This window comes from Quercus suber, unplaced genomic scaffold (genome assembly GCF_002906115.3).
Source record: "Quercus suber isolate HL8 unplaced genomic scaffold, Cork oak 2.0 scaffold_521, whole genome shotgun sequence".
In the NCBI taxonomy this organism is placed as follows: Eukaryota; Viridiplantae; Streptophyta; class Magnoliopsida; order Fagales; family Fagaceae; genus Quercus; species Quercus suber.
The window spans coordinates 408722-429381 of record NW_027069970.1 but is presented as its reverse complement, the minus strand read 5'-3'; the positions used below and the strand labels follow the sequence as shown (position 1 = coordinate 429381).

At 35.1% G+C, this 20660-nt stretch overlaps 1 protein-coding gene across 1 annotated transcript; it reads right to left on the bottom strand.

Moving 5' to 3' along the window:
- Positions 1 to 4378: 4378 nt before the first annotated feature.
- Positions 4379 to 14424, bottom strand: LOC112004154 (uncharacterized). Its single transcript, XM_065763727.1, has 8 exons — positions 11334 to 14424; positions 11157 to 11237; positions 7875 to 8027; positions 7289 to 7452; positions 7043 to 7190; positions 6496 to 6618; positions 5885 to 5972; positions 4379 to 4935 (listed from the first exon to the last, which is right to left on the bottom strand). Exons 1-8 carry the CDS (start codon positions 14214 to 14216, stop codon positions 4733 to 4735), a joined length of 3843 nt encoding a protein of 1280 aa, XP_065619799.1. The 5' UTR covers positions 14217 to 14424; the 3' UTR covers positions 4379 to 4732.
- Positions 14425 to 20660: the final 6236 nt, after the last annotated feature.

The following is a 20660-nucleotide window of genomic DNA, read 5'->3' as shown; positions in this document are numbered from 1 at the left end:
AATAGGCCCAAAGGGGCCGGAAAGAGAAAAATGGCACCCATGGGTAGTATATGGTATGGAAAAGTGAGAATAGGCCGCCGCAAGCCCAAGACAATGTAAACAAAGAGAGTAAGGGTTGATGACAAGCCCATAAACCCCAAGGATAAGAATAAGAAAATTGGGCCGGAGAAGCCCAATCAATTTAGTAAAAGCCCATGGGAATGCAGAGTTAGTGAGTGGGCCAAGGAAGTCCAAAGGAAGTAAATGGGCCGCAGACCCAACGGAAAACGAAAGGGACACTAGAGCCCATAAGTAAGAACACCAGTGGCCATATTAAGCCACTAGGGGAAAGAATGGAACGGCAGGCTTGAAAAGAGGCCCAGCAGGAGCAAATCACCGCAGCAGGAAATGCCAAGTAATGTGGTAGGAAGTTAGGATAATTCAGAAGTGAGTTGAAAGAAATAAGAAGTCCAGTACCAAGTAAAGCCCAGTCCCTAGAGGGAACAATGAATTATGCAAACAACCCGCATAAAAGAACAAAGAAGCGCAGCAAACTGTGCAAACAAAGCTCCAGATCGCGGCAAACGCATAAGCAACAGGTAGATTTTGAACATACATAACAGGAAGACACGCGCAAGGCTAGGCACCACCAGCCTGTACCCAGCCAATATGGGACGTGGTAGGGCCATGGGTCAGAGGTAAGAGGTAAGAGGGGTGTGGTTTGGTGGTGAGGAGAAGGGAAAAGATCTATTTTGTGGTTTCTACCCAAGCCCTTTTAGGAGGTACGTCCTGTTGGGATGACAGACCAACCAAAAGAGGCAACGTTGAGGGGGGAACCGTTGGGTGCATGCCATAGAGAGAGAGAGAGAGAGAAAAGCATTTACGCCATGGCAGGAGAGGATGCCACGGCGGACTAACAAACAACACAAACTTGCCTTTGTCTAGCGAGGGTAAGTGGTACACAGACGAGCCTCTAGGTGGTCGGCAAGTACACCCAGACCAGACAAAGGCGATTAAGGGGGTAAAGTGGTAAAATTCGGGTACAGCAGGCCCTATAAAAGGACCCTTGCCGTGCCCTGTAAAAGGGATCAAAAAACAGAGGTATCACGAAGTAAAAGGAAAACAAAAGAAAGAAGAAAAGATAAGAGAGAAAACAGAAAACAAAGAGAAAAAAAGTGTAATGGGCATGCACCAGTAGGTCGGTTCCCTTCTCTCCCCCTCAAAATCCCACTATCTTGAAGACGATTGAACAATAGTGATTCCTTTGGGCACTAATCATTTAGGTCCAATTTCCTTAAAGTCATTAATCCCCATAGCAGGATATTTTCCTAGGAGATTAGTTTCATTGAGAGAAAGCGTTCTTCCTCTTTGGTCTTTGCCACTACGGACTCAAACTTAACTTGATATTGTTTCTTTGATTAATTCATATTGTTATTTAATCTTTCACTTCTTTTGTAAAACCATTGTCATTGCTATGATTGTCATAAAAAAATAGAGATTACTTGGTTATTTCCCATCAAAGAAAGATCATTATATCCTGTTTTCTTTTGTTATTATATCTGCCTACCGTAACTTATTTAAAACAGCTCTGCCTGCCATAAGTAGTCTCCTGGCAGACGAAGCCAAGTTTGTGCACAAGCCGACCCAAAGTGAGTTGCAATTGGGCCGGTCTCAACTCTCCTACTCAGAATACCTGGGCTCATCACCGCAGTAGGCAGCCCAGCCCAAAGCATAACACAAAAAAAGCCCCTACAACTATTTTATAATTCCCTGCTCCCCTTAGGGGCTGGGCTTCATTTGATACTGGGCTTTATATTTCTTCTAGCCTATTTCTTGATTGTCATCATGTCCTGCCATATTACTCTGTCATTCCAGCCGTAATGACTTAATCCTGCCGAGCTTTTTTAGGCCTGCCGTGTATTCTTTTCCCAATGGCTTAGTCCATGGATTTTCTTACTTATGGGCTCCTGTGTCCCTTTTGTTTTCCCTTAGGCATCCTCGGTCCATTTGCTTGCCTTGGGCTTCCTAGGCCCTTTTCCTAACTTTGTCTTCTCATGGGTTTTTACTAACTTCATTGAGCTTCCTCAGCCCAATTACCTCATACTCATCTTTGGGGTTTGTGGGCCTGCCATCAATCCCCTACTCTCTTTGCTTTCATTGCTTTGGGCCTGTAGCGGCCCATTCTTACTTTTCCACTTCGTACACTACTCATGGGTTTCCTATTTGCTATTTCTCTCTTTTCGGGCTCTTTTGAGCCCATTTGCATTCTCAAGACCCATTTATTTATTTTATGGACCTGTGACCCATTATTCTTGCTGCTTGGACTTAATGGTTCTTGTTTTCTATCTTTTTGCCAACTTCTTTTTGGTCTGTGTTGTTGAGCTTCTTTCCTTCTTTATGGCTTCTCAAAAATGGCTCTCAACAATTGTAAAATTAGTTTTTCATGTTAAAATTATTACCAGTTTAGTCCATTATTTTGTAAAAGAAAATAGTCAATCTAAGTCTTTGTCTAAATCTTTTGGATAGTAAATGAAATCGTTTAAATATTCTTTTTACAATTAAAATTTTAACTTAAAACATTTATAAGATGCATTATTTAAAAGATATTATTGTTTGATTAATATTAATTTAAAATTTTCTTAAATGACTTCTTGCACTAATTTATTTGGACAAAATAATTAAATTAACTCATTTAGTTATTTACTAACAGATTTTACAATTTAATAATTATTCACTTCCTTTCCAACATACAACTTACTTATATTTATCAAAATATATAACATATATGAGAAAGAATATGTAGGAAGAACAATCAAGTTAGACTTAAACTCAAATTTGTACCAAAATCTAGAATCACACCTAAATTGAAAAGGTAATATACTCACAACTAAAAACACTTAACTCCATAATCGGTTTAGCCCAAAAATAGTTTTAATAAAGTGATTACATTCAATTGAATATAAAATATAATCAAAGTATACCCTACCCAAAACATATACCCAACTCAAAGACCATATCCAAATTGAGAAAAAAAAAATGGAAGAAGTGTATCACAACAACTCTTAGGTGGTAAGCTGTTAGGTTTTAAAATTTCCTAATGATTATCACCATAAATCTGTGGTGACAAGTTATTATTGATGAGTAAAAAAGTGACATCAAAGATAAGCCCATATTGGAACCAATATAACTTGCCACCTAGGATTTGTTGTGAAATTTCTATTGATAAAATATTTCTCTTAGGCATATGTATATTCACGTATGTCCATGTGTAATAGAATGATAGGTATGGACCAAAGTGGGACCGAAATGAACTAAACAGACCGAAGTGGACCAATTAGAACAAAAGGACCAAATTGGACCAAAATTACCAAAGTGGACCAAATTGGACTAAATGACCAAAGTAGACTGAAATGGATCGAAATACTACACTAATGTGGCTCAACAAGAGCATAGCAACAATAAATACTACACTCACACTTTAGAAATTATATAAATTATCCAATATAATCATGCATTCCAAGAGAATAAGAAAAAACATTTAGAGGATAATAATCATGTCAATGTTATTTTTGAGGTCAAACAACATATCATAAAGCAGTCTAAACAAAATCCATTCCATTCTTGATATAATTCAAATTTGGCTAATGGTATCAATCCACCAACCTCCACACTTTTCTTTATATGGCTTAATTACATCGTCTATGTCAGCATTTTATTCCCTAAAGACAGCTGTGTCTCTCAAGACTCAGGATGTTTTTTCTGCATCACATTCGTAAAAGATAAATTTCGTGTAGTCTTCTTTGGTAAACATTTTACGAAGTAAGTTAAATATTTCACCTTTTACAAATAAGATTTATAAGATGTAAAAGAATTCCTATTATAGTTTTTACATCATCATTTCATACAAACGAGTGCCAAATTGAACCTAATGATTTCCAGTGGAAATGTTTATTTTCTTTCCAGGAAACAGGTTATATTTCCTGATATGCAATACTGCAACATCTATCATTATCTCAAGAGAATTAGATTTAATTTAGAAAGTTCATGAACTAGTTAAAGGTTGCATTGCCCTGAACAAATGACAAACCATGATTCCTACACAAGGAGAGTACAGTACACAATTGACCTTGACCCATGAGACACTGATCAAGGACCCTACAATCAAATTTATAGGGCTACTTCGAATTCATATTGCTTTAGTTGATATAAGCTTCTCCCCATCAAAACCACAAGAAAATATTAGTATTCTTACAAAATACTATTCGATAAGAAAAGCCACAAAGGGTCAGGCTTTCTTTCCTAATATTCTCAAGGCCAGGAAACATAGAAAAATGTCAGTTCTACACAACAAACAGGGTTGGTACTTTATCTTCACTCCAAAATATTTCCATCCTGAGAGTATTAAAAAATGATCATATTTACTATTACAAGTTACAACAATCAGCCGGCAACTATCCACCATAAAGACAAATTTGTATTTTGTTATTCACACATAATACCACATGTCTGTATTTACTATGGATACAAAGAAATAGCTTTACATATAAACCAATTTTCTTCAGCTTTCTCTCAAACACGATCATACCATCCAATGATGATTTGGTACCAACCTATAATTTCACCCTCTAAATGGGAGCTCCTTCTCCCTAATTATATAATACACAATCTTTACATGGTATACAAAGATAAACAACGCTCGTTATCACAAATCTTGATAAGAGCTAAAATGGCCTAAGGGAATCATCAAGGACAATCACTTGGGCACTGTGGTCTGTGGCTGATGACCCTGTGGCTTAGTTGGGCAAGCTGTAGACATCTCACGTAAGCGCCTGGCAATCTCTGTAAATGATGGACGGGCCACTGGGTCAGGGGCCCAACACTGCTCCATTAGTAGTCTCCATTCAGAATCGCAAAAGCTTGGCACAGGCGGTCTCAATGTGTTGTTCACTATGCCTCCTGCATGCAAAAAGAGAGGCTATCAGATAAGAGTACGATTTCTAGCATATCTTCCCTATCCACTAAGGTGTGATGGAAACCACAGATATATCAAACTGGCAGGAAATATTGGAAAGATAAAATTAGAAATTATCATTTTCTTTAATAAACTAGTAGTACTGATTCCAAAGGGAAGAGAACAGAAAATATGGCCAAAGAAACCCAAAATAAAGGTCTTATCCAAAGCACAAAACTCTCGCTTTTGCGGAGTCTGGGAGAGGCAATTAGGGCAGCCTTACCACCATTTTATTTTTTTATTTTTTGGGAGGCTGATTCTCAAAAAGAAACCCTAAATGAAGTCCCAAATTGAACTCAGAAATTAAAAGGATTATCTGCTGTAAAGCTTGCTGGAGAGACTTGATTTGGCAGTGATCATTTTCTACTATTGGCCAGCAAGTTAGGTCTCTGATATCTACGCTAGGACCTTCAGCTCTGTTGCCAGTCAATTTGTTTCGATGTTTTGATTTGTTGGGCTAAGTTTATTTCCTACCATGTTAGTTTACCGCATTAAGAGTTAAGTCATATTTTACATATTTTTCCAATGTGTGCCACAAAGCTCACTTGCCATTTGATACACTTAGAAAGGAAAGTTTTGCATTCCAGGTGCAGGAGTGTGTGCCACACAAATAATTTAAGGGTTTTGGTGTGCCACACCTTGAAGGGACACCTCAAGAACCTCTCTTAAACCATTAACTGATAGCCCTTAATAAACTATGTTATAAATCAAAATTAAACTCACCACCAGAAGGCTCATGCATTAATCTTAGAAAAGAATTTCTCTTGCACGCAGTTTCAGCAATGTTTTAGAATTCCAAAGAAATCGAAATTTGCAAAATGGACTGAAGCCCACATGCCCCTCGACTAAAATTTGTAAGACATTAGAGAGAGCCAGAGAGAGAACGTTTCTAACCGATTATTGCTCCATAGTGCATATTCGCATAAGGCTCCTCACCGGTGAGAATCTCCCATAGGACAATACCAAACGAGAACACATCAACCTACAAAAACACAAGTTACACATGCATGCAACTATGATTGATTGGGTTCAAAACAGATAAAACAGGTTCATGCAAGAAATCCTCTTATTAAGCATAATGAGTCCGTTTGGATTGAACTTATTGTTGCTGAAACTGAAAACTGAAAATTGAAAACACTATAGCAAAATAATTTTTAAATGTGTTAATAGTATCGTGGGACCCATTTTTAATATTTTTTATTGCATGAACAGTATGTGACCAGTGCACTCACTGTTCATGCACAGATTTTTTGTCTCCCAAAGTCAAATTATGCACGGTTTTTTTTTTTTTTTTAAAAAAAAAGAGAAGAGAAACGCAGATTTGAGGAAACGTGGACGCGCAAACGCGCAATCCAAACGCCCTCAATAGGAATTTCTCAAACCAACAGATGGTATAGGCCAAGTTTGCGTCTCTTGAAAGTACTAAAGAATCATCCACTATAATGTTTATACCTAATTTCTTCCTCTTCAATCTGCAAGTAAGAAATAAAATTTTAGCACCTCACCTTTTCAGAGACCTTACTGCTGCTACCATTTAATAGCTCTGGAGCCATCCATGGAAGTGTTCCCCTTACACCACCAGTAACCAAGGTATTTCTTTTAATTTTTGACAAGCCAAAATCTCCTACCTGCAAATGAGTAGCAATTCACCTAAAAACTGTTGTTTGATTCAGAACTTCGTAATTGGTAATAAATATGGGTGGAAGGAAAAAAAAAAAAGGAAGGCACTAGAAAGGCATTGTGGGTTACTAAAAGAGAGACATTTACCAATAGCTTTGCAGGCTGGTGGTATGTCTCTTCCTCTAAAAGGTGGAAGTCTAGGGCTCAACCCCTAGTGGGGGTTTGTGATGTTAGGTTTTTACTCTATTGTTTGTAGAGAGAGAGAGAGAGAGAGAGAGAGAACTTTGTTAGAATAGTATTGGTTAAGTGATTAGATTCACCTTTTCCTATAAGTTTAGGCTTTTAGAACAACAAGTAATTTACTCAAGATTCATCTTAACTTCTCAAACTATTTATGAGGTCTGCCAAAAACAAACCATCAGAAAAAATTACCTTGCAAATAGGTCGTAAAGGATCTTTAAGGTTGACAAGCAAGTTGTCACATTTCAAATCGAAATGAACAATATTCTTTGAATGCAAATATTCCATTCCAAAAGCTGCATCCATTGCAATAATGAGTCGCTTGCGGCGGTCAAGATGCCTGGATATTCAGAAAACATATTAGACAAAATCAATCTCAGCAACACGTCTAAGATAAGAGGGAGTTCTGACATATTAGAAATAAAACCAAAATATTACCTATCCTTGCTTAGCAACACATGTCTAAGCGAGCCATTTACCATGAACTCTGTCACAGTTGCTAGCGTTCCTCCAGGTCCATCTTGCACCACTCCATAAAATGCCACCACATTGGGATGGTGAAGCTTTGAAAGAATTTCAGCTTCACGCCAGAACTCCACAGTCTGAAAAGTATGATTACTGGTTACTGAGAAACATGACAAAATCAATCTCCTTTAATGAGCAAAAAGAAACTAAAGGAACAGATTCACAGTTTCACACACAACACTGCTGATGAAGACCACCATCCACCAGTAAGTGTCAGAAGGAAACTGAAGCACGACAAACAAAACTACCCACCAAACTAATAATTGAGGGATCACAGCCATCTCGATTGGTAACATAAATTCTTCCCAGGCTACAATTTCATAATTTGGGTAATACAAGTAAAATGTTAAGTGACCAACTTAAGTTTGACTATCGCAACTGAAACTTTCACAACTAAGCCTTTTATGTGCTTCTAATCAATAATTAAACAGGAAGATAAATTATTTTGTTATAAGTAAGATAAACACTCAATAGATCCATTGAATGAAAGAAAACTCACCAATCTTTCTTGCTCTGATGAGCGACCTGTGAAACAGCTCTTTTTTATTCGCTTAATGGCAACGTCAGTTCCTCTCCACTTTCCATGATAAACAGTCCCAAATGTGCCAGAACCCAATTCCTTCAGCTCTTCAAGATCTTCATTCTTTATGATCTGTTATGTAATCCAAAAATATAAACAACAAAGGATTGATATAGAAAAACTAAAAATCAATGTCATCAGTTGACAGTCTCCTGAAGTAATCAAACAAGTGAAGCATAAAATTGGTTCAACATAAATGCATAAATTACTGGATGGTCTTGCAAAACTTTAACACAAACAAGTACCGAAAATTCTGTCATGGAAGAAAACAACATACAGTGCAGAGAAAACCTTTTTTTTTTCCCATGAGCAAGTTGCACACAGCCCCAGTAAGTTTTGAACTCACGAACTCACACTCCACTTCGCTCTTATAAGGGGAGGAAGTGTCATTTGGGTTAGAGCTCATTAGCTATAAAGGCAAAGAAAACAACAATCAAAATGATTTTTGGGTGGAAAAACAGAGCTCGTTCTCTCTGTTTTTTATTTTGAAGAGAAGGGGGGACAGCAGTCAGTTCATATGAGCATTGGAATGAGTATGGAGAATCAGTTAACTGAATCGATTGTGGGGTGGAAACATAAAATGGTAACTACTATGGAGAATGAGTTAACAAAACTGTTTAATGGATTCTCAGAGACTACTGCACCTCCAATGTATAAAACTCCTTCCCTTAGCCATCAAACAACAACTGAGGAGGTCATGGTCAGATTCTAACTTTGGATAATCTTATGCTTCGTGGTCACCCTTTGGTGAATCGTTGTTATTTGTGCTGTTGTAATGCAGAATCTGTGGATCACCTGTTACTTTTTTGTCCGATAGCTCATTCTTTGTGGATGTATATGCTTCGGTTGTTTGGGATCGATTGGGTCATGCCAGGTTCAGTTGAGGACTTATTATTCTGTTGGTTTCATTGGCTTGGGAAGCATAGTTCTGATATTTGGGATTTGGTCCCAGGCTGTTTAATGTGGACTATTTGGTCTGAGCGGAATCGGCGGGCTTTTGAGGATGAGGGGAAAACTGTGGTTCAGTTATTAGAGTTTTGCCAAAGGATCCTCTTTGATTGGTGTCGATGTTGGGGTTTCTCGGATTGTTCTACCCTTATGGATTTTATTTCTTCTATTAGAATAGATTAGGGGCTGTTTTTGTCTTGTTGTTTCTTTTTTTCCTTTGTTCACTACCGTGAACTCTTTGTGTTTCTCTTGCTTTTCTTTTACTAATAATATTCTATTCTTACTTAAAAAAAGAGGAGGTCATGGTGGAATTACCAGTGTTTCCCACATTAAGGGAAAGCTTTTCACCTCCAGAGCTATTTTGGAGTCTTCGACAATGATGACTGCATAATATGTTTATAACTAAGGATGAGCTTGATTTTACCATGCAGGTCACAGTACTAATAGAAGGAGATGATGCTTAGATCTCAATCACTTTAAAATGCCTTTCAGACGCCTACCAATGGCTTCTAGAAACTAAAGAACATATAAAGCCTAAAAATTTTCTAAAAGATGCATGCACAAAAGAAAAAAATTTAGAACTTCAAAAGTCAAAAAGTAGATCATAATTTAATTGACTCAAACTCACCGTTGAACTAAGAATTGTATTCCTGTTACCACTGCACTACTTTTTTCACCATGCACGCTTTCTTATACTTAAAAGTCACATCTGATCATATACAGAGACATAAGCAGAATAGGTATCTATTTATGCTCTGGAGATCATGTGGATTCTAAGGTATTCTGAACTAAATACTCCCACTCCTCTTCTTTAACATTGTTCCATGCTGTAATTTCTCAATTTCCATGTTTGTCAACATAGACATTCAATGTTTTCAAACCAAGCGTGAGCCTAAGCTAGCCTTTCAATCAAACATCAGACATCAGACATAAGAATGTGAGCATATCGGCCTAATCACCTCACAATCCACTGAGACAGTATGTGAGACACTTCCAATTCCATAATATTAAGTGACATTATTACATTTACGTTGTAAAGACACAAAACTACACAATAGAGACTAGCATCTTTATATGTTAGTTAAAAATTTTGAAAGGCTTTTGTTCGAACCCCACCTCCCCCACTACCTAGCTATCAAAAAACAAATCTTGAACATCTTTTAAAGCAAACATGGACCAAAAAGAATCAAGTTGGAGTTAACTAATTGTACTTATCAAAATATATATATATATATATATATGAGGGGAGGCAGTACTTTTTTTTTCAAAATAACATACTCTAATAATCATGCAACTTGTGGGATTACATACATCACACATCAGAACATGTATGTTATAAAGCCACAACAGTGAGCAATTGAGACTGGCATCTTAATATGCTGTTATATTCTTGGAAAGCTTATAACGCAAACCCAGACCTAAAAGATAAATCTGCAGTTATCTGGTTGTAGTGATAAGATTAAGAAGAGAGGAGGCAGCATTTTTGTTTTCAAGTAATACAATAATCATGCCTCTCACATATACACACATAGTTGTAAATGAAACTTCAGAGTCCATACCAAACATGCTTTTAATGCATTATTTTTCAATTGCTTGCTAATGCAAGAAAAGTACTACAAAGTCATATCCAAACAGTGCCTTGACAAATTTATTGGAGTGTAAGATAAAAGGCTTTCATATTAAAAAAAACACGTAGCTTCATTTTATCAAAAAAAAAAATATATATATATATATATATATATGAGGGGAGGCAGTACTTTTTTTTTCAAAATAACATACTCTAATAATCATGCAACTTGTGGGATTACATACATCACACATCAGAACATGTATGTTATAAAGCCACAACAGTGAGCAATTGAGACTGGCATCTTAATATGCTGTTATATTCTTGGAAAGCTTATGACACAAACCCAGACCTAAAAGATAAATCTGCAGTTATCTGGTTGTAGTGATAAGATTAAGAAGAGAGGAGGCAGCATTTTTGTTTTCAAGTAATACAATAATCATGCCTCTCACATATACACACATAGTTGTAAATGAAACTTCAGAGTCCATACCAAACATGCTTTTAATGCATTATTTTTCAATTGCTTGCTAATGCAAGAAAAGTACTACAAAGTCATATCCAAACAGTGCCTTGACAAATTTATTGGAGTGTAAGATAAAAGGCTTTCATATTAAAAAAAACACGTAGCTTCATTTCAGATGGGCAAAATAAGGCATGATAACTCAAAACTATAAGCATTATACCTGCAAGGTACTAATATCAAAATCTTCAAGAGAAATATCAACAAGAGGTGCACCAGTATTCTGAATATCCAATTTCCCATCCTACAAGTGAAAAGAGAAATAAGAATGAATTGCCACAGGAAAGAAATACAAGTGTAATAACAGGGATTGCTAAAGAAAAATGTATAGACAATGTACCTGATAATCTGATTCTGGCATTCTGAGGTTAACCCCATCCAACTGCACACTTTCATTGCCCTTGAGCTCAGGACTGTAATCTGGATGCAAATTCATGGTGTTGGATCCAACAACAACAGACCCTTGTCGAATGTCCTCATCAAAATTGATACGGGAGTCAATGTTACTAAGAGCAACTCCATCAGACATCAAAGGCGGATAGCTGTAATCTATAGCAATCTCTTCCTCAGCATTTGTAAGTGGGGATGAGAAACCCAGATGATCTTGATCCATAAGAGAAACATCTTTTCTAACAAACTCATCCTGGGCCAAGTTTCGAAAGTATGACCAATGCTTAGGTTCATGATTCTCCATGTTCAAGCTCAAGCCAGTTCCGTCACTATGCAGTGGACTGATACCAGAGAGATTTTCTGAGATTCTCGCCTTTGAGAATACATCAGACAGGAAATCACGAGGAAAGCGGTCATTTATATCAATAAGAATGTCCCCGTGCTCAGGAGTGCCAACAACAGCAGACTCTTCCATGTGCTTGCCAGAAGTTCCTTGTCTTGCTGTTAGATTGTTCAAACCAGCTGCGTCTGTATCCTTTATAGAGGCGTCTTTGTAGTTTTCTTTTACCCAGGCCAATCCACGATTATCCACAGGATTAATTACATGTCTCAACTCAGATCTCTGTAAATTTGACTCAAGTGCGTCCCCAGAAATATTGGAATTTATGTTACTAATATTGTCAGCAAACTCTTTATATTTTCCGAATTTTGCCAGTTCATCTTCAACAGTCTGACTATTTGTATATAGTGGTTTTGAAGATGAAATCACCTGCTCAGTCTGCAAATAAACATGTTGCCCATCATGCAATTTATCAACTGATTCGGCAATTGATTGAGAACGATCAGAACGTGCTTGAGTCATCAGAAACTGAGGATTAAAGGAATCGTCCGATTTGGACAAACGATTCAACTCTGCCTGCTCCCTGGGAAATCGCTCAGAATGAAAAACCGGTGGAGGAACCATGGTTGATTCATAGCTAAAGTCAGCTGGATAACCCTCAGAGCCACCATGTCCCGGAGTGAACCGTCCACCAGATGCATAAAAATGGCCATCATCATTATTTTTTGTCCCATCATGTACTCCTTCAGGGAGCTTTTTTTTCTGAATGGATTCCTGGAGCTTTTTATTACTTTTCATAGACACCAAGGGAGATCCTATTTCTGCTGCTGAACTAGCAATCAATACTTCTTCCCTAGAAATATAATTCGGAGCAGAAGAATCATGTGGATGAGAAGAAACATCATACTCATGGGCCAAAGATTGATCTTTATCAGTTTCATTTATCTTTTGGAGTGAGCTCTCTCTTTTCATTTTTGCCTCCTTAAATGATGCTTCCTTCTCCAGCAATTGAGTTTTCTCAGGTTCATTTAGCTTCTGGCCCAAGCTATCTCTTTTCAATTTCGGCTCTTTCACAGATACTTCTGAATCTTGCGCATGAAAGCCACTATACAGCTGCTCATTTAAACCTGCCTGTTGAGTCAGATGGCTATGGACATGTATTGGAGGTAAATTCTCCCCAGCTGCTGCATGATTAGAACGGTCAGAACCATAAACATATTGCAATGGAACAGACAAAGGAACAGTAGTCTTATCATCTTTCTTAGGGAAGCTCTCCAATGGGTTGAAAGGAGAGAACAGATGCTGCCCAGCTTCTCCATGATGTGTCCTCTGTCCCTGGTAAGGTTGTGATTTGGATTCAAAAGCATTAGATGAGCTTGGTGGCAGCGGTTGAGATGATTGAGTAGTCAATGAAGGTGCATTAATTGTCAAATGTGCAGTACTAGGCCCGGCTAATTCTGGCACTACTCGACCACTCCCCCTTTCAACATTTAGGCTGAGTAACTCATCCAAATTGTTTCCTGAAGCACTTGCCAAAGCACTTGAGCTCTTTCTTGAACTCAAGTCCATACCATTCACAGCAACTACATACTGAGCCTCAGAATCACCCTCAGGGTTTTCAAGACCAAAATGAGCATCCTCCAAATCAACACTAGAAAACAAGAACATCCTAGGTTTCTGTGATCCACCATCTTGCAGTACAATGCATTCGTCCATCATATTTTGTAGATCCTCATCAGAAGATACAGACACTAATGCATCAAGATCCTCACCAGGAAGCTGATATTTTATTGAATGAGTTTGATTGTAAATTGTCAATGATTTCTGCACAAGATCCTCCCAAGAAATATCCCTCCTTATCTGGATAATACGTGTTTCACCACCAACATATCTAAGTTTTCCATCGCATGGACGAGGCAAAATTTTACCACCAAAGCTGCAGAGGAACTTCACCTTTGTTAATGAGCTATCAGAGGCCCCCGATGAGGCATAACCATGAAGTCCTCGATTAACGTCATTCCTTGATGAGGTTCGTGGCACTGATCGCACAGAATCATAACAACTTTTGTCCTCATGTGTGGAAGATCCCCCTTTCTCAAAATCCTGAATGCGGCCCTTTTCCACTGAGTTGAGCATTGTGATATCTGACCCACTTTCTGAACCCCTGTGGTTATTTCCCAGTATATCTTTGAGCTCCATATACCCAGTTGTACTGTGAGGCTCACCATAAGAATGTTGAATGAACTGCTGCCTAGGATTCGCCCTTTCCCGCATAAATTCAAATGCAAACTCCTCACCAGTTTGAATGGAGAAATTCACAGGTCTAGCTGCAACTGACATATTGTGATCTGGAGGTCGCAAGTTGGTGTTAATATTACTCGATGGATCCTGGGAAAATCTTTGATTTGCTGACCCAAATCCCTCATCTCTACTTTCAACATTGCTGTATCGAATCTGTTGATCCCCAGTGCCCTTCCCAAGATTTCTCTCCATTCAGTTCAACTTCAATGGGACAAGCCCCCAAGGTGAGATACCATGAATATTGACCCAGTGCAATATCAGCTCAACCTAAAGTGCATTTTTCCTGCAGACAGCCTTCAAATGCAGACAAGTGTTTCAGATCCTCAACCAGGAATCAAAGAGTAGACAAGCTTTCAGTAACTTGGTCACACAGATATAGAATTCTCCTACATTAAGCAATCTTTAAGAAAATTAGCAATACTCTCCAACAAGAAAGGATACTTAAAGCATTTTAATTATAGACCATAAATACAAAGATCTTGTATCACTACATCGAAGATCTCAGCAAATTTCAAAGGAAACAAAATCGTTAAAGATAATTCTGTATAAAGGAAATTTACATCTAAAACAAAAAAGGCCAAAGACAGTAGTCAAACCACTCGACAAAATAAGCACATAATTTTGGAGAATTTGAGTAATGCATTTATAAATCAGCATACATCTTAACATAAGTTAAATTAAAGACGTCATCACTACAACTCAGAACAAAGCTAACTCCTTGTAAACAATATAAGGAGCATATTAGGCTTATCCAATTGATTTTTAAGCTACCAATTACCCACGAGCCCTAGACAATGGCAAAATCATAGCTTCAAAATATAAATTTATTATGTTTTACTTCTCATTTTCTTAGCAATGAAACAGCTGACTAAGTATAAATTCATGGCTCGTGTTTCTCATCTCAATTCACAAACAAACAGAAAAACCATGAAAGATTAGTATAATCCTAGAATTGACTCTTAACATAGTTTTAGATTAACATTCGATCACATTAAAAGGGTACATCTTGGAGCTAAAATTAAACAAAAAACACACAAGCACACATAAATGTAACCAAGAATCAATGTTCCTAACAAGTAAATTAGTCACTGATGATTAAAGAACATCAAATAGACCCAACAGAATTGGATAGAACTGCAATCAGCTAAAAGAGTCTATGAATTATACCAGCTTAAATGTAATTAACATACAATAATCTTCAATGGGTACCAAAATCAACATAGAATTAGCATTAGCAGACGAAGTAAGCACCAAAAACACACCTAAAGAGTTGACTAGTACTGAAATTGTCAAACAAAGTGCACCACTTTGACTAAACATTGCTTGGTTTGAAAATGATATTAACAAGTAAAACAGTGTTTCTGACAAGTAAAGTAAGCACACAAAAACATAGAAACCCAGAAAACAAACATTTTGGGTACACAGAAATCAGCCTCAAAAAAATAAATAAAGATTTAATCTTTAAGGTCCCAGAAAAACCCAGATTCAGCACCAATCAAAAACTAACAAAACCCACAAAAATTAAACTTAACAATCTAACATATCAAGTCAGACCCACTTGAATTCAATCAAGATCAGCTCGAAATTTAACATCAAAATCCAAAATCGCCCATCAAAACACAAAATACAAATCACTAATCATTTTTAAAAAAAAAAATTTAAATCAAATTTTGAGAGAGATCAAGCTCTCAAAGTATATATATATTTACCTGGAAAAAAAAAAAAAAGCACCCAAAAATAATTAGCTCCAAAGACTCAGAGCTTTGCTTAATCTTCAGGTGGACTGAAGCAAATTTTCCCTTCTCTCTTTTTCTCTCTCTAACATAGTTTATCTTCCAAAGCTCAAAGACTCTCTCTCTCTCTCTCTCTCTCTAATTTTCCATTTTCAAAATATTTAATTTTTTTAGATAGAATAAAAAAATATTTTAAGATATTTTAAGTGTTTTTGATTAGTTTGAGTGCTCTCTCTCTCTCTTTTTCTCTCTCTATTTACGACTTTTTTTTGTAGGTAATGATTTTTTTTTTTTTTTTTTTTTTTTTGGTGAGAGATATAGGGCATTCCGCATTAAGGCCTGTTTGGACGATATGTTTTTTGAAAACTATTTTGGTAGATAGAAACAATACACAGACTGGCAGGGGGCACAGGCAACAGCACAGGACCTTTCTCTCCCCCCACTCTAATTTGCACAAATATCAAATACTTAAATGATTAAGAGAAAACTAACAGTCGCATGCAGTTTTAGTTGTGATGTATAAGTTTAAGGTTTATAAAAAAAAATGATTAAGAGAAGAGAGAGATAAATAAATGTCTAAAAATAATGAAAAAAATTCCTTTTATAAGTTGATAACATTGCACAATTGCGGCAAGATTTTGTTATTTTGGACACTCCATTTGTGGAGTTACCTCTCTTTTTTTTTTTCTTTTTTTTTTTGAAAGACCTCTCTTTTTGTTATATCACCTTACTTACTGATTCTTGTTGTAACTTAATATGTACCAACCCTACCTTGATGGAAGTGTTGTTTTGTTTCTATCTAATTTCCAACTACCAATATATATATATATATATTGCACAATTAACACTATTCATAAGTGTATTTTTCCAAAAATAAAAGAAAATATTGAAGAGAAGACAAATGTCTAAATATATATTTCTTATATGCTTTGGTTGGTGTGAAAAAAATATAATGGAAAATAGAAGAAGATAAAAGAGAGAAAAATGTGATTTTTTATTGTTTGGATGGAGTGAAAATTGAAAGGAAAGAAAATAGGGCGCTTGGAGTTTTCCACCAAAACCCACCATTTTTTTACTTCCAAATTCATATGAAAAAAAAAAATGAGAGAAAATGATAATAAGAAAAAAAAGAGTACAAAATTACCCGACCTTTTTAATCTTTTACTTTTGATAATAAGGACATAATAATAATTTACTTTATATCCTTCAACTTTTTCATCATCTCTATCAAATACACATGATGAAAAACATAAAAAAATTTTATTCTCTCGCTTGTGTATCCTTCTAACATTTTCCGTTCTTGTACTTTTTCATCATCCTAACCAAAAATAACTAATAACGTATATCGTAGATATTTTTATAAACTTGATATTGTACATTAATGTACTGTTTATATATTACAAACATATTTCCCATTGTTATAAAAAATATATAAAATCATAAAATTACCTATATAAAGCTTTTCATAATTGTTTAATTGTTTTTCATCTATTAAAGTAGCATATTGTAATTGATGCTACTAAAAATAATGAAAGCAATGTACGCATGTGAAGTCTACATCTTCAACATTTTTAATTTTTTTTCTCTTTAAAATGTTTTTTTGGAAACAAGTTTGCCGTAATATATATACTACATCTTCAACATTTTTAAGTTTTTTCTCTTTAGAATGTTTTTTTGGAAACAATTTTGCCATAATATATATATGGACACCGGAGATACCATATTTTGTTATGTTATGGATTGAGATAACTAATGATAGATACAAAAAGTTTAAAAGCATATGGATGGTGTGTCAATGTATCTATTGATCATTAGTTTTTTTTTAATTAATAAATATTTTAATATTTAAAATTTATGACATTTGTTTTATAATGATTGCTCCACATCATCAGTATAAGACACCAATTAGGTTTTTGGTGTAAGCAAAAATTGAACCTCAGTTCTCTTAAATAATGACAATAACTTGTTTGGTTCCTCCAATAACTAATGTTTTGTTTTCATTTTCATTTTATGTATCTATTTTCTAAATATAAGGAAAAAAAAAAAAAAACACTAGCTACCCTATTTGGCACTTAATTCTTACCTATGGTGAAAGCTATTTTTTTCATTGATATGCTCAAAATCTTCAATTTTTTTTTTTTTTTACAAAAATGCTACTAAACTCATTTAACTGAAAATAAAAATGTCTAAAAGTTGTTTTCATATTCTGTTTTCATTATCACATTTTTTGGATATTGAAAACGAAAACAATAACAAAAAACAAACTCAAACAAGTTTCTTATTAATGGATCCTACAAAAAATAGGAAATGAAAAACAAAATATACCATATTTTCAAATGAACCAAAATAACTTAAATTTTACCGGTTAAGTTAACTGCACTCAATGCGTCCAATACTCTTCCATTTCATGCGTTTGTATGCTTCTTTTTTCTGGAATTGTTAAAAAAGTGTATACTGTTTTTAACTTTGTTCACAAACACATATGTTTTCTTAAAATTTAGGACCCGTTTAATAATATTGTTCTATTAACGTTATTTGTATTTTTTAAAAATACGTGTAATGTTGTTTAAATACTGAAAATTGTTGTTTAAACAACAATAACAAACTCCCTCTCTTAATTACCAAACACGGCTTTAGTTTTATCTATCTAAGACAGGTCAGTAATTTGGGATTTTGTTGAGACCCCACGCGTGTACGAGCGCGTTGAAAGTACGGTCCAATTGTTGACTTTAAAATATTCTCTTTCGTAGGCGTCAAGGTGGGATGTGGGCTCCACTTGCCGGAAGTAGTGGCGCCAATATATATTAAAGCTAGGAGCAAGAATACTATACGGGTGTCCTTGTCAAACTTACCATGCTCTCTTTTCATGCATCTACGGAATTTACATCATTACTCATCACATCAATCAATAAGATAAGATAATCTTATCATATGTAATCTTATATTATATGGTATTATCAAAGTTGATTTCTTGCTTATAAAAAAAAAAAAAAAAAAATCAAAGTTGATTTTTTTTTTTTAATATTCATATAAACGAGTTGTTAAAGTCTCTTTGATGTGTTATATAATATATATAGTTCAAGATAAAACATCCTATTATTATCATGCAACATTTTTCGAAATTGATTGTTGTCCATAAAATTGTTACATTTTGTATATCAATCTCAATCAACACATAGAACGTATCCCATTTTAATGGAACTAAATTTTGATTAGGTAAGGGACATAACATTTATCATGGGAGAATTATAAGGTTAAGGCCAATTTTATAAGCGGCTATCAACAACAACAACAAAAAAAATACCAATTTGATATAGGTCCATCGTATATATATATATATAAGGAAGTGGTGTCTCAATCTTTGGTCAAACTATATATCCACTCCTTACTCAAAAGACATCTAGAAAATTTCATGAATTAATAACGTGGTTGAAATGAACTTGAAACTTTCAAATTTAAATCATGCCCAAGATCAATGAGCCCATCACTCATGTATTATTTTCCATCAATTATTATTTGTCATTTCAATAAATTGTGAAAAAAATGTATGTCCTGTCTATAGAATTTTTTTTCTTCTTATGACAAGTGGGGTAATAAGTTGATTTATTTTTTAAGTGAGCTTAAATACAATTTTTTTATTTTTTTATTTCTCTTCTTCTTTTTTTAGACTTAACTGTATTCTTAAGCCTATAAAAATAAGTTATGCTAAACATAGATTTATTATTCTATAAGTGTTTACGTATTTCTCAAGTGATCTATGAGCTAGAAAGTAGAAATAGTTTGTGGAAACTTGACATGGTACAAAAGCATATGCAGCTTTCACCATTTGTTGGCTGCTGTTGTTGGAGTGTGGAGAACGGATTGGGTGAAGCACATGGTAAGGCAAGTGGGCTGCAATTTATTTTTTCTTTTAATTGGACCTGAGGAGGATTGTAAAACCATGGGCTCTGTAAACACTGCCATGCCTTGATACTACATAGTATATTTTATAATGTTTCCGCTGAAAACCATTTATCTAGTTTTTGCTAAAAAAATTGGTTAAAAGTACCGTAAATAAAATGTAAAAGTTAAATAAAATAAGTTAGCAACTTACGTGAGACTCGCAAATAGTATAAATAAAAAAAAAATTAAGCTTAACTTATATATCATTAATCATAAGAGCCTTTTTTTTTTTCCTTCTTTTCTGTTGAGAAGGAGAGTGTGGTTTTTAATGGTTTATATATATATATATATATATAATTATATAATTCGGTAGTTACCACAATAGGGGATATAAATTTAAATGATGGTTTTCCAAATAAAGGAGAGTAGGCTATGCCATTGAGCTATTGTACTCTAGTGTATACCCATAGATTGATCATGACAAATGCTTAAAAATCTCATCCACTTATTTTCTTTTACCAAAAAGAAAAAAACAATGACATTACATGCATACAAACATTGGGTTCTTAAGAACATGGAGCACTAATTGTCAAATTAAGATACCATGCATGGATGATGGTGTGGCTTATGTTGTGCTACTACTTGCTTTAGTATTTCTTTAACCTTGGCTTCTTAACATTGTGAGAGTCCAACCTTCTGATGGCTATGATATTTAATGTCGGTTCACTATAAAGTCTCTTGATGCGATGATCACTCCACGAGTATAAATGCTTGTGGGGTGTAGAGGGTAAGGATTGGGATTCAAGTCTCAATGAAGGAGTTTCACACACATATACATTTAGATTAAATTAGAATATAAATTATGTAGTAAAAAAAAAAAGGCGTAAATGCACTTTTAGTCCCTATATTTTGGCTTTTATTTTATTTTATTTTAGTCTCTACATTTTATTTTTACCACTTTTAATCCCTAAACCAATTAACATCTTTCATTTAAGTCCTTGAAGCACCATTTCATTACACA

Coding starts and splice junctions, on each gene's coding strand:
- LOC112004154 (XM_065763727.1), bottom strand. CDS start 14,216: ATGGAGAGAAATCTTGGGAAGGGCACTGGGGATCAACAGATTCGATAC. Junction 6,619..7,042: donor CTTTACGACCTATTTGCAAG/GTAATTTTTTCT, acceptor ACTCATTTGCAG/GTAGGAGATTTTGGCTTGTC. Junction 4,936..5,884: donor GCACTATGGAGCAATAATCG/GTTAGAAACGTT, acceptor TTTTGCATGCAG/GAGGCATAGTGAACAACACA.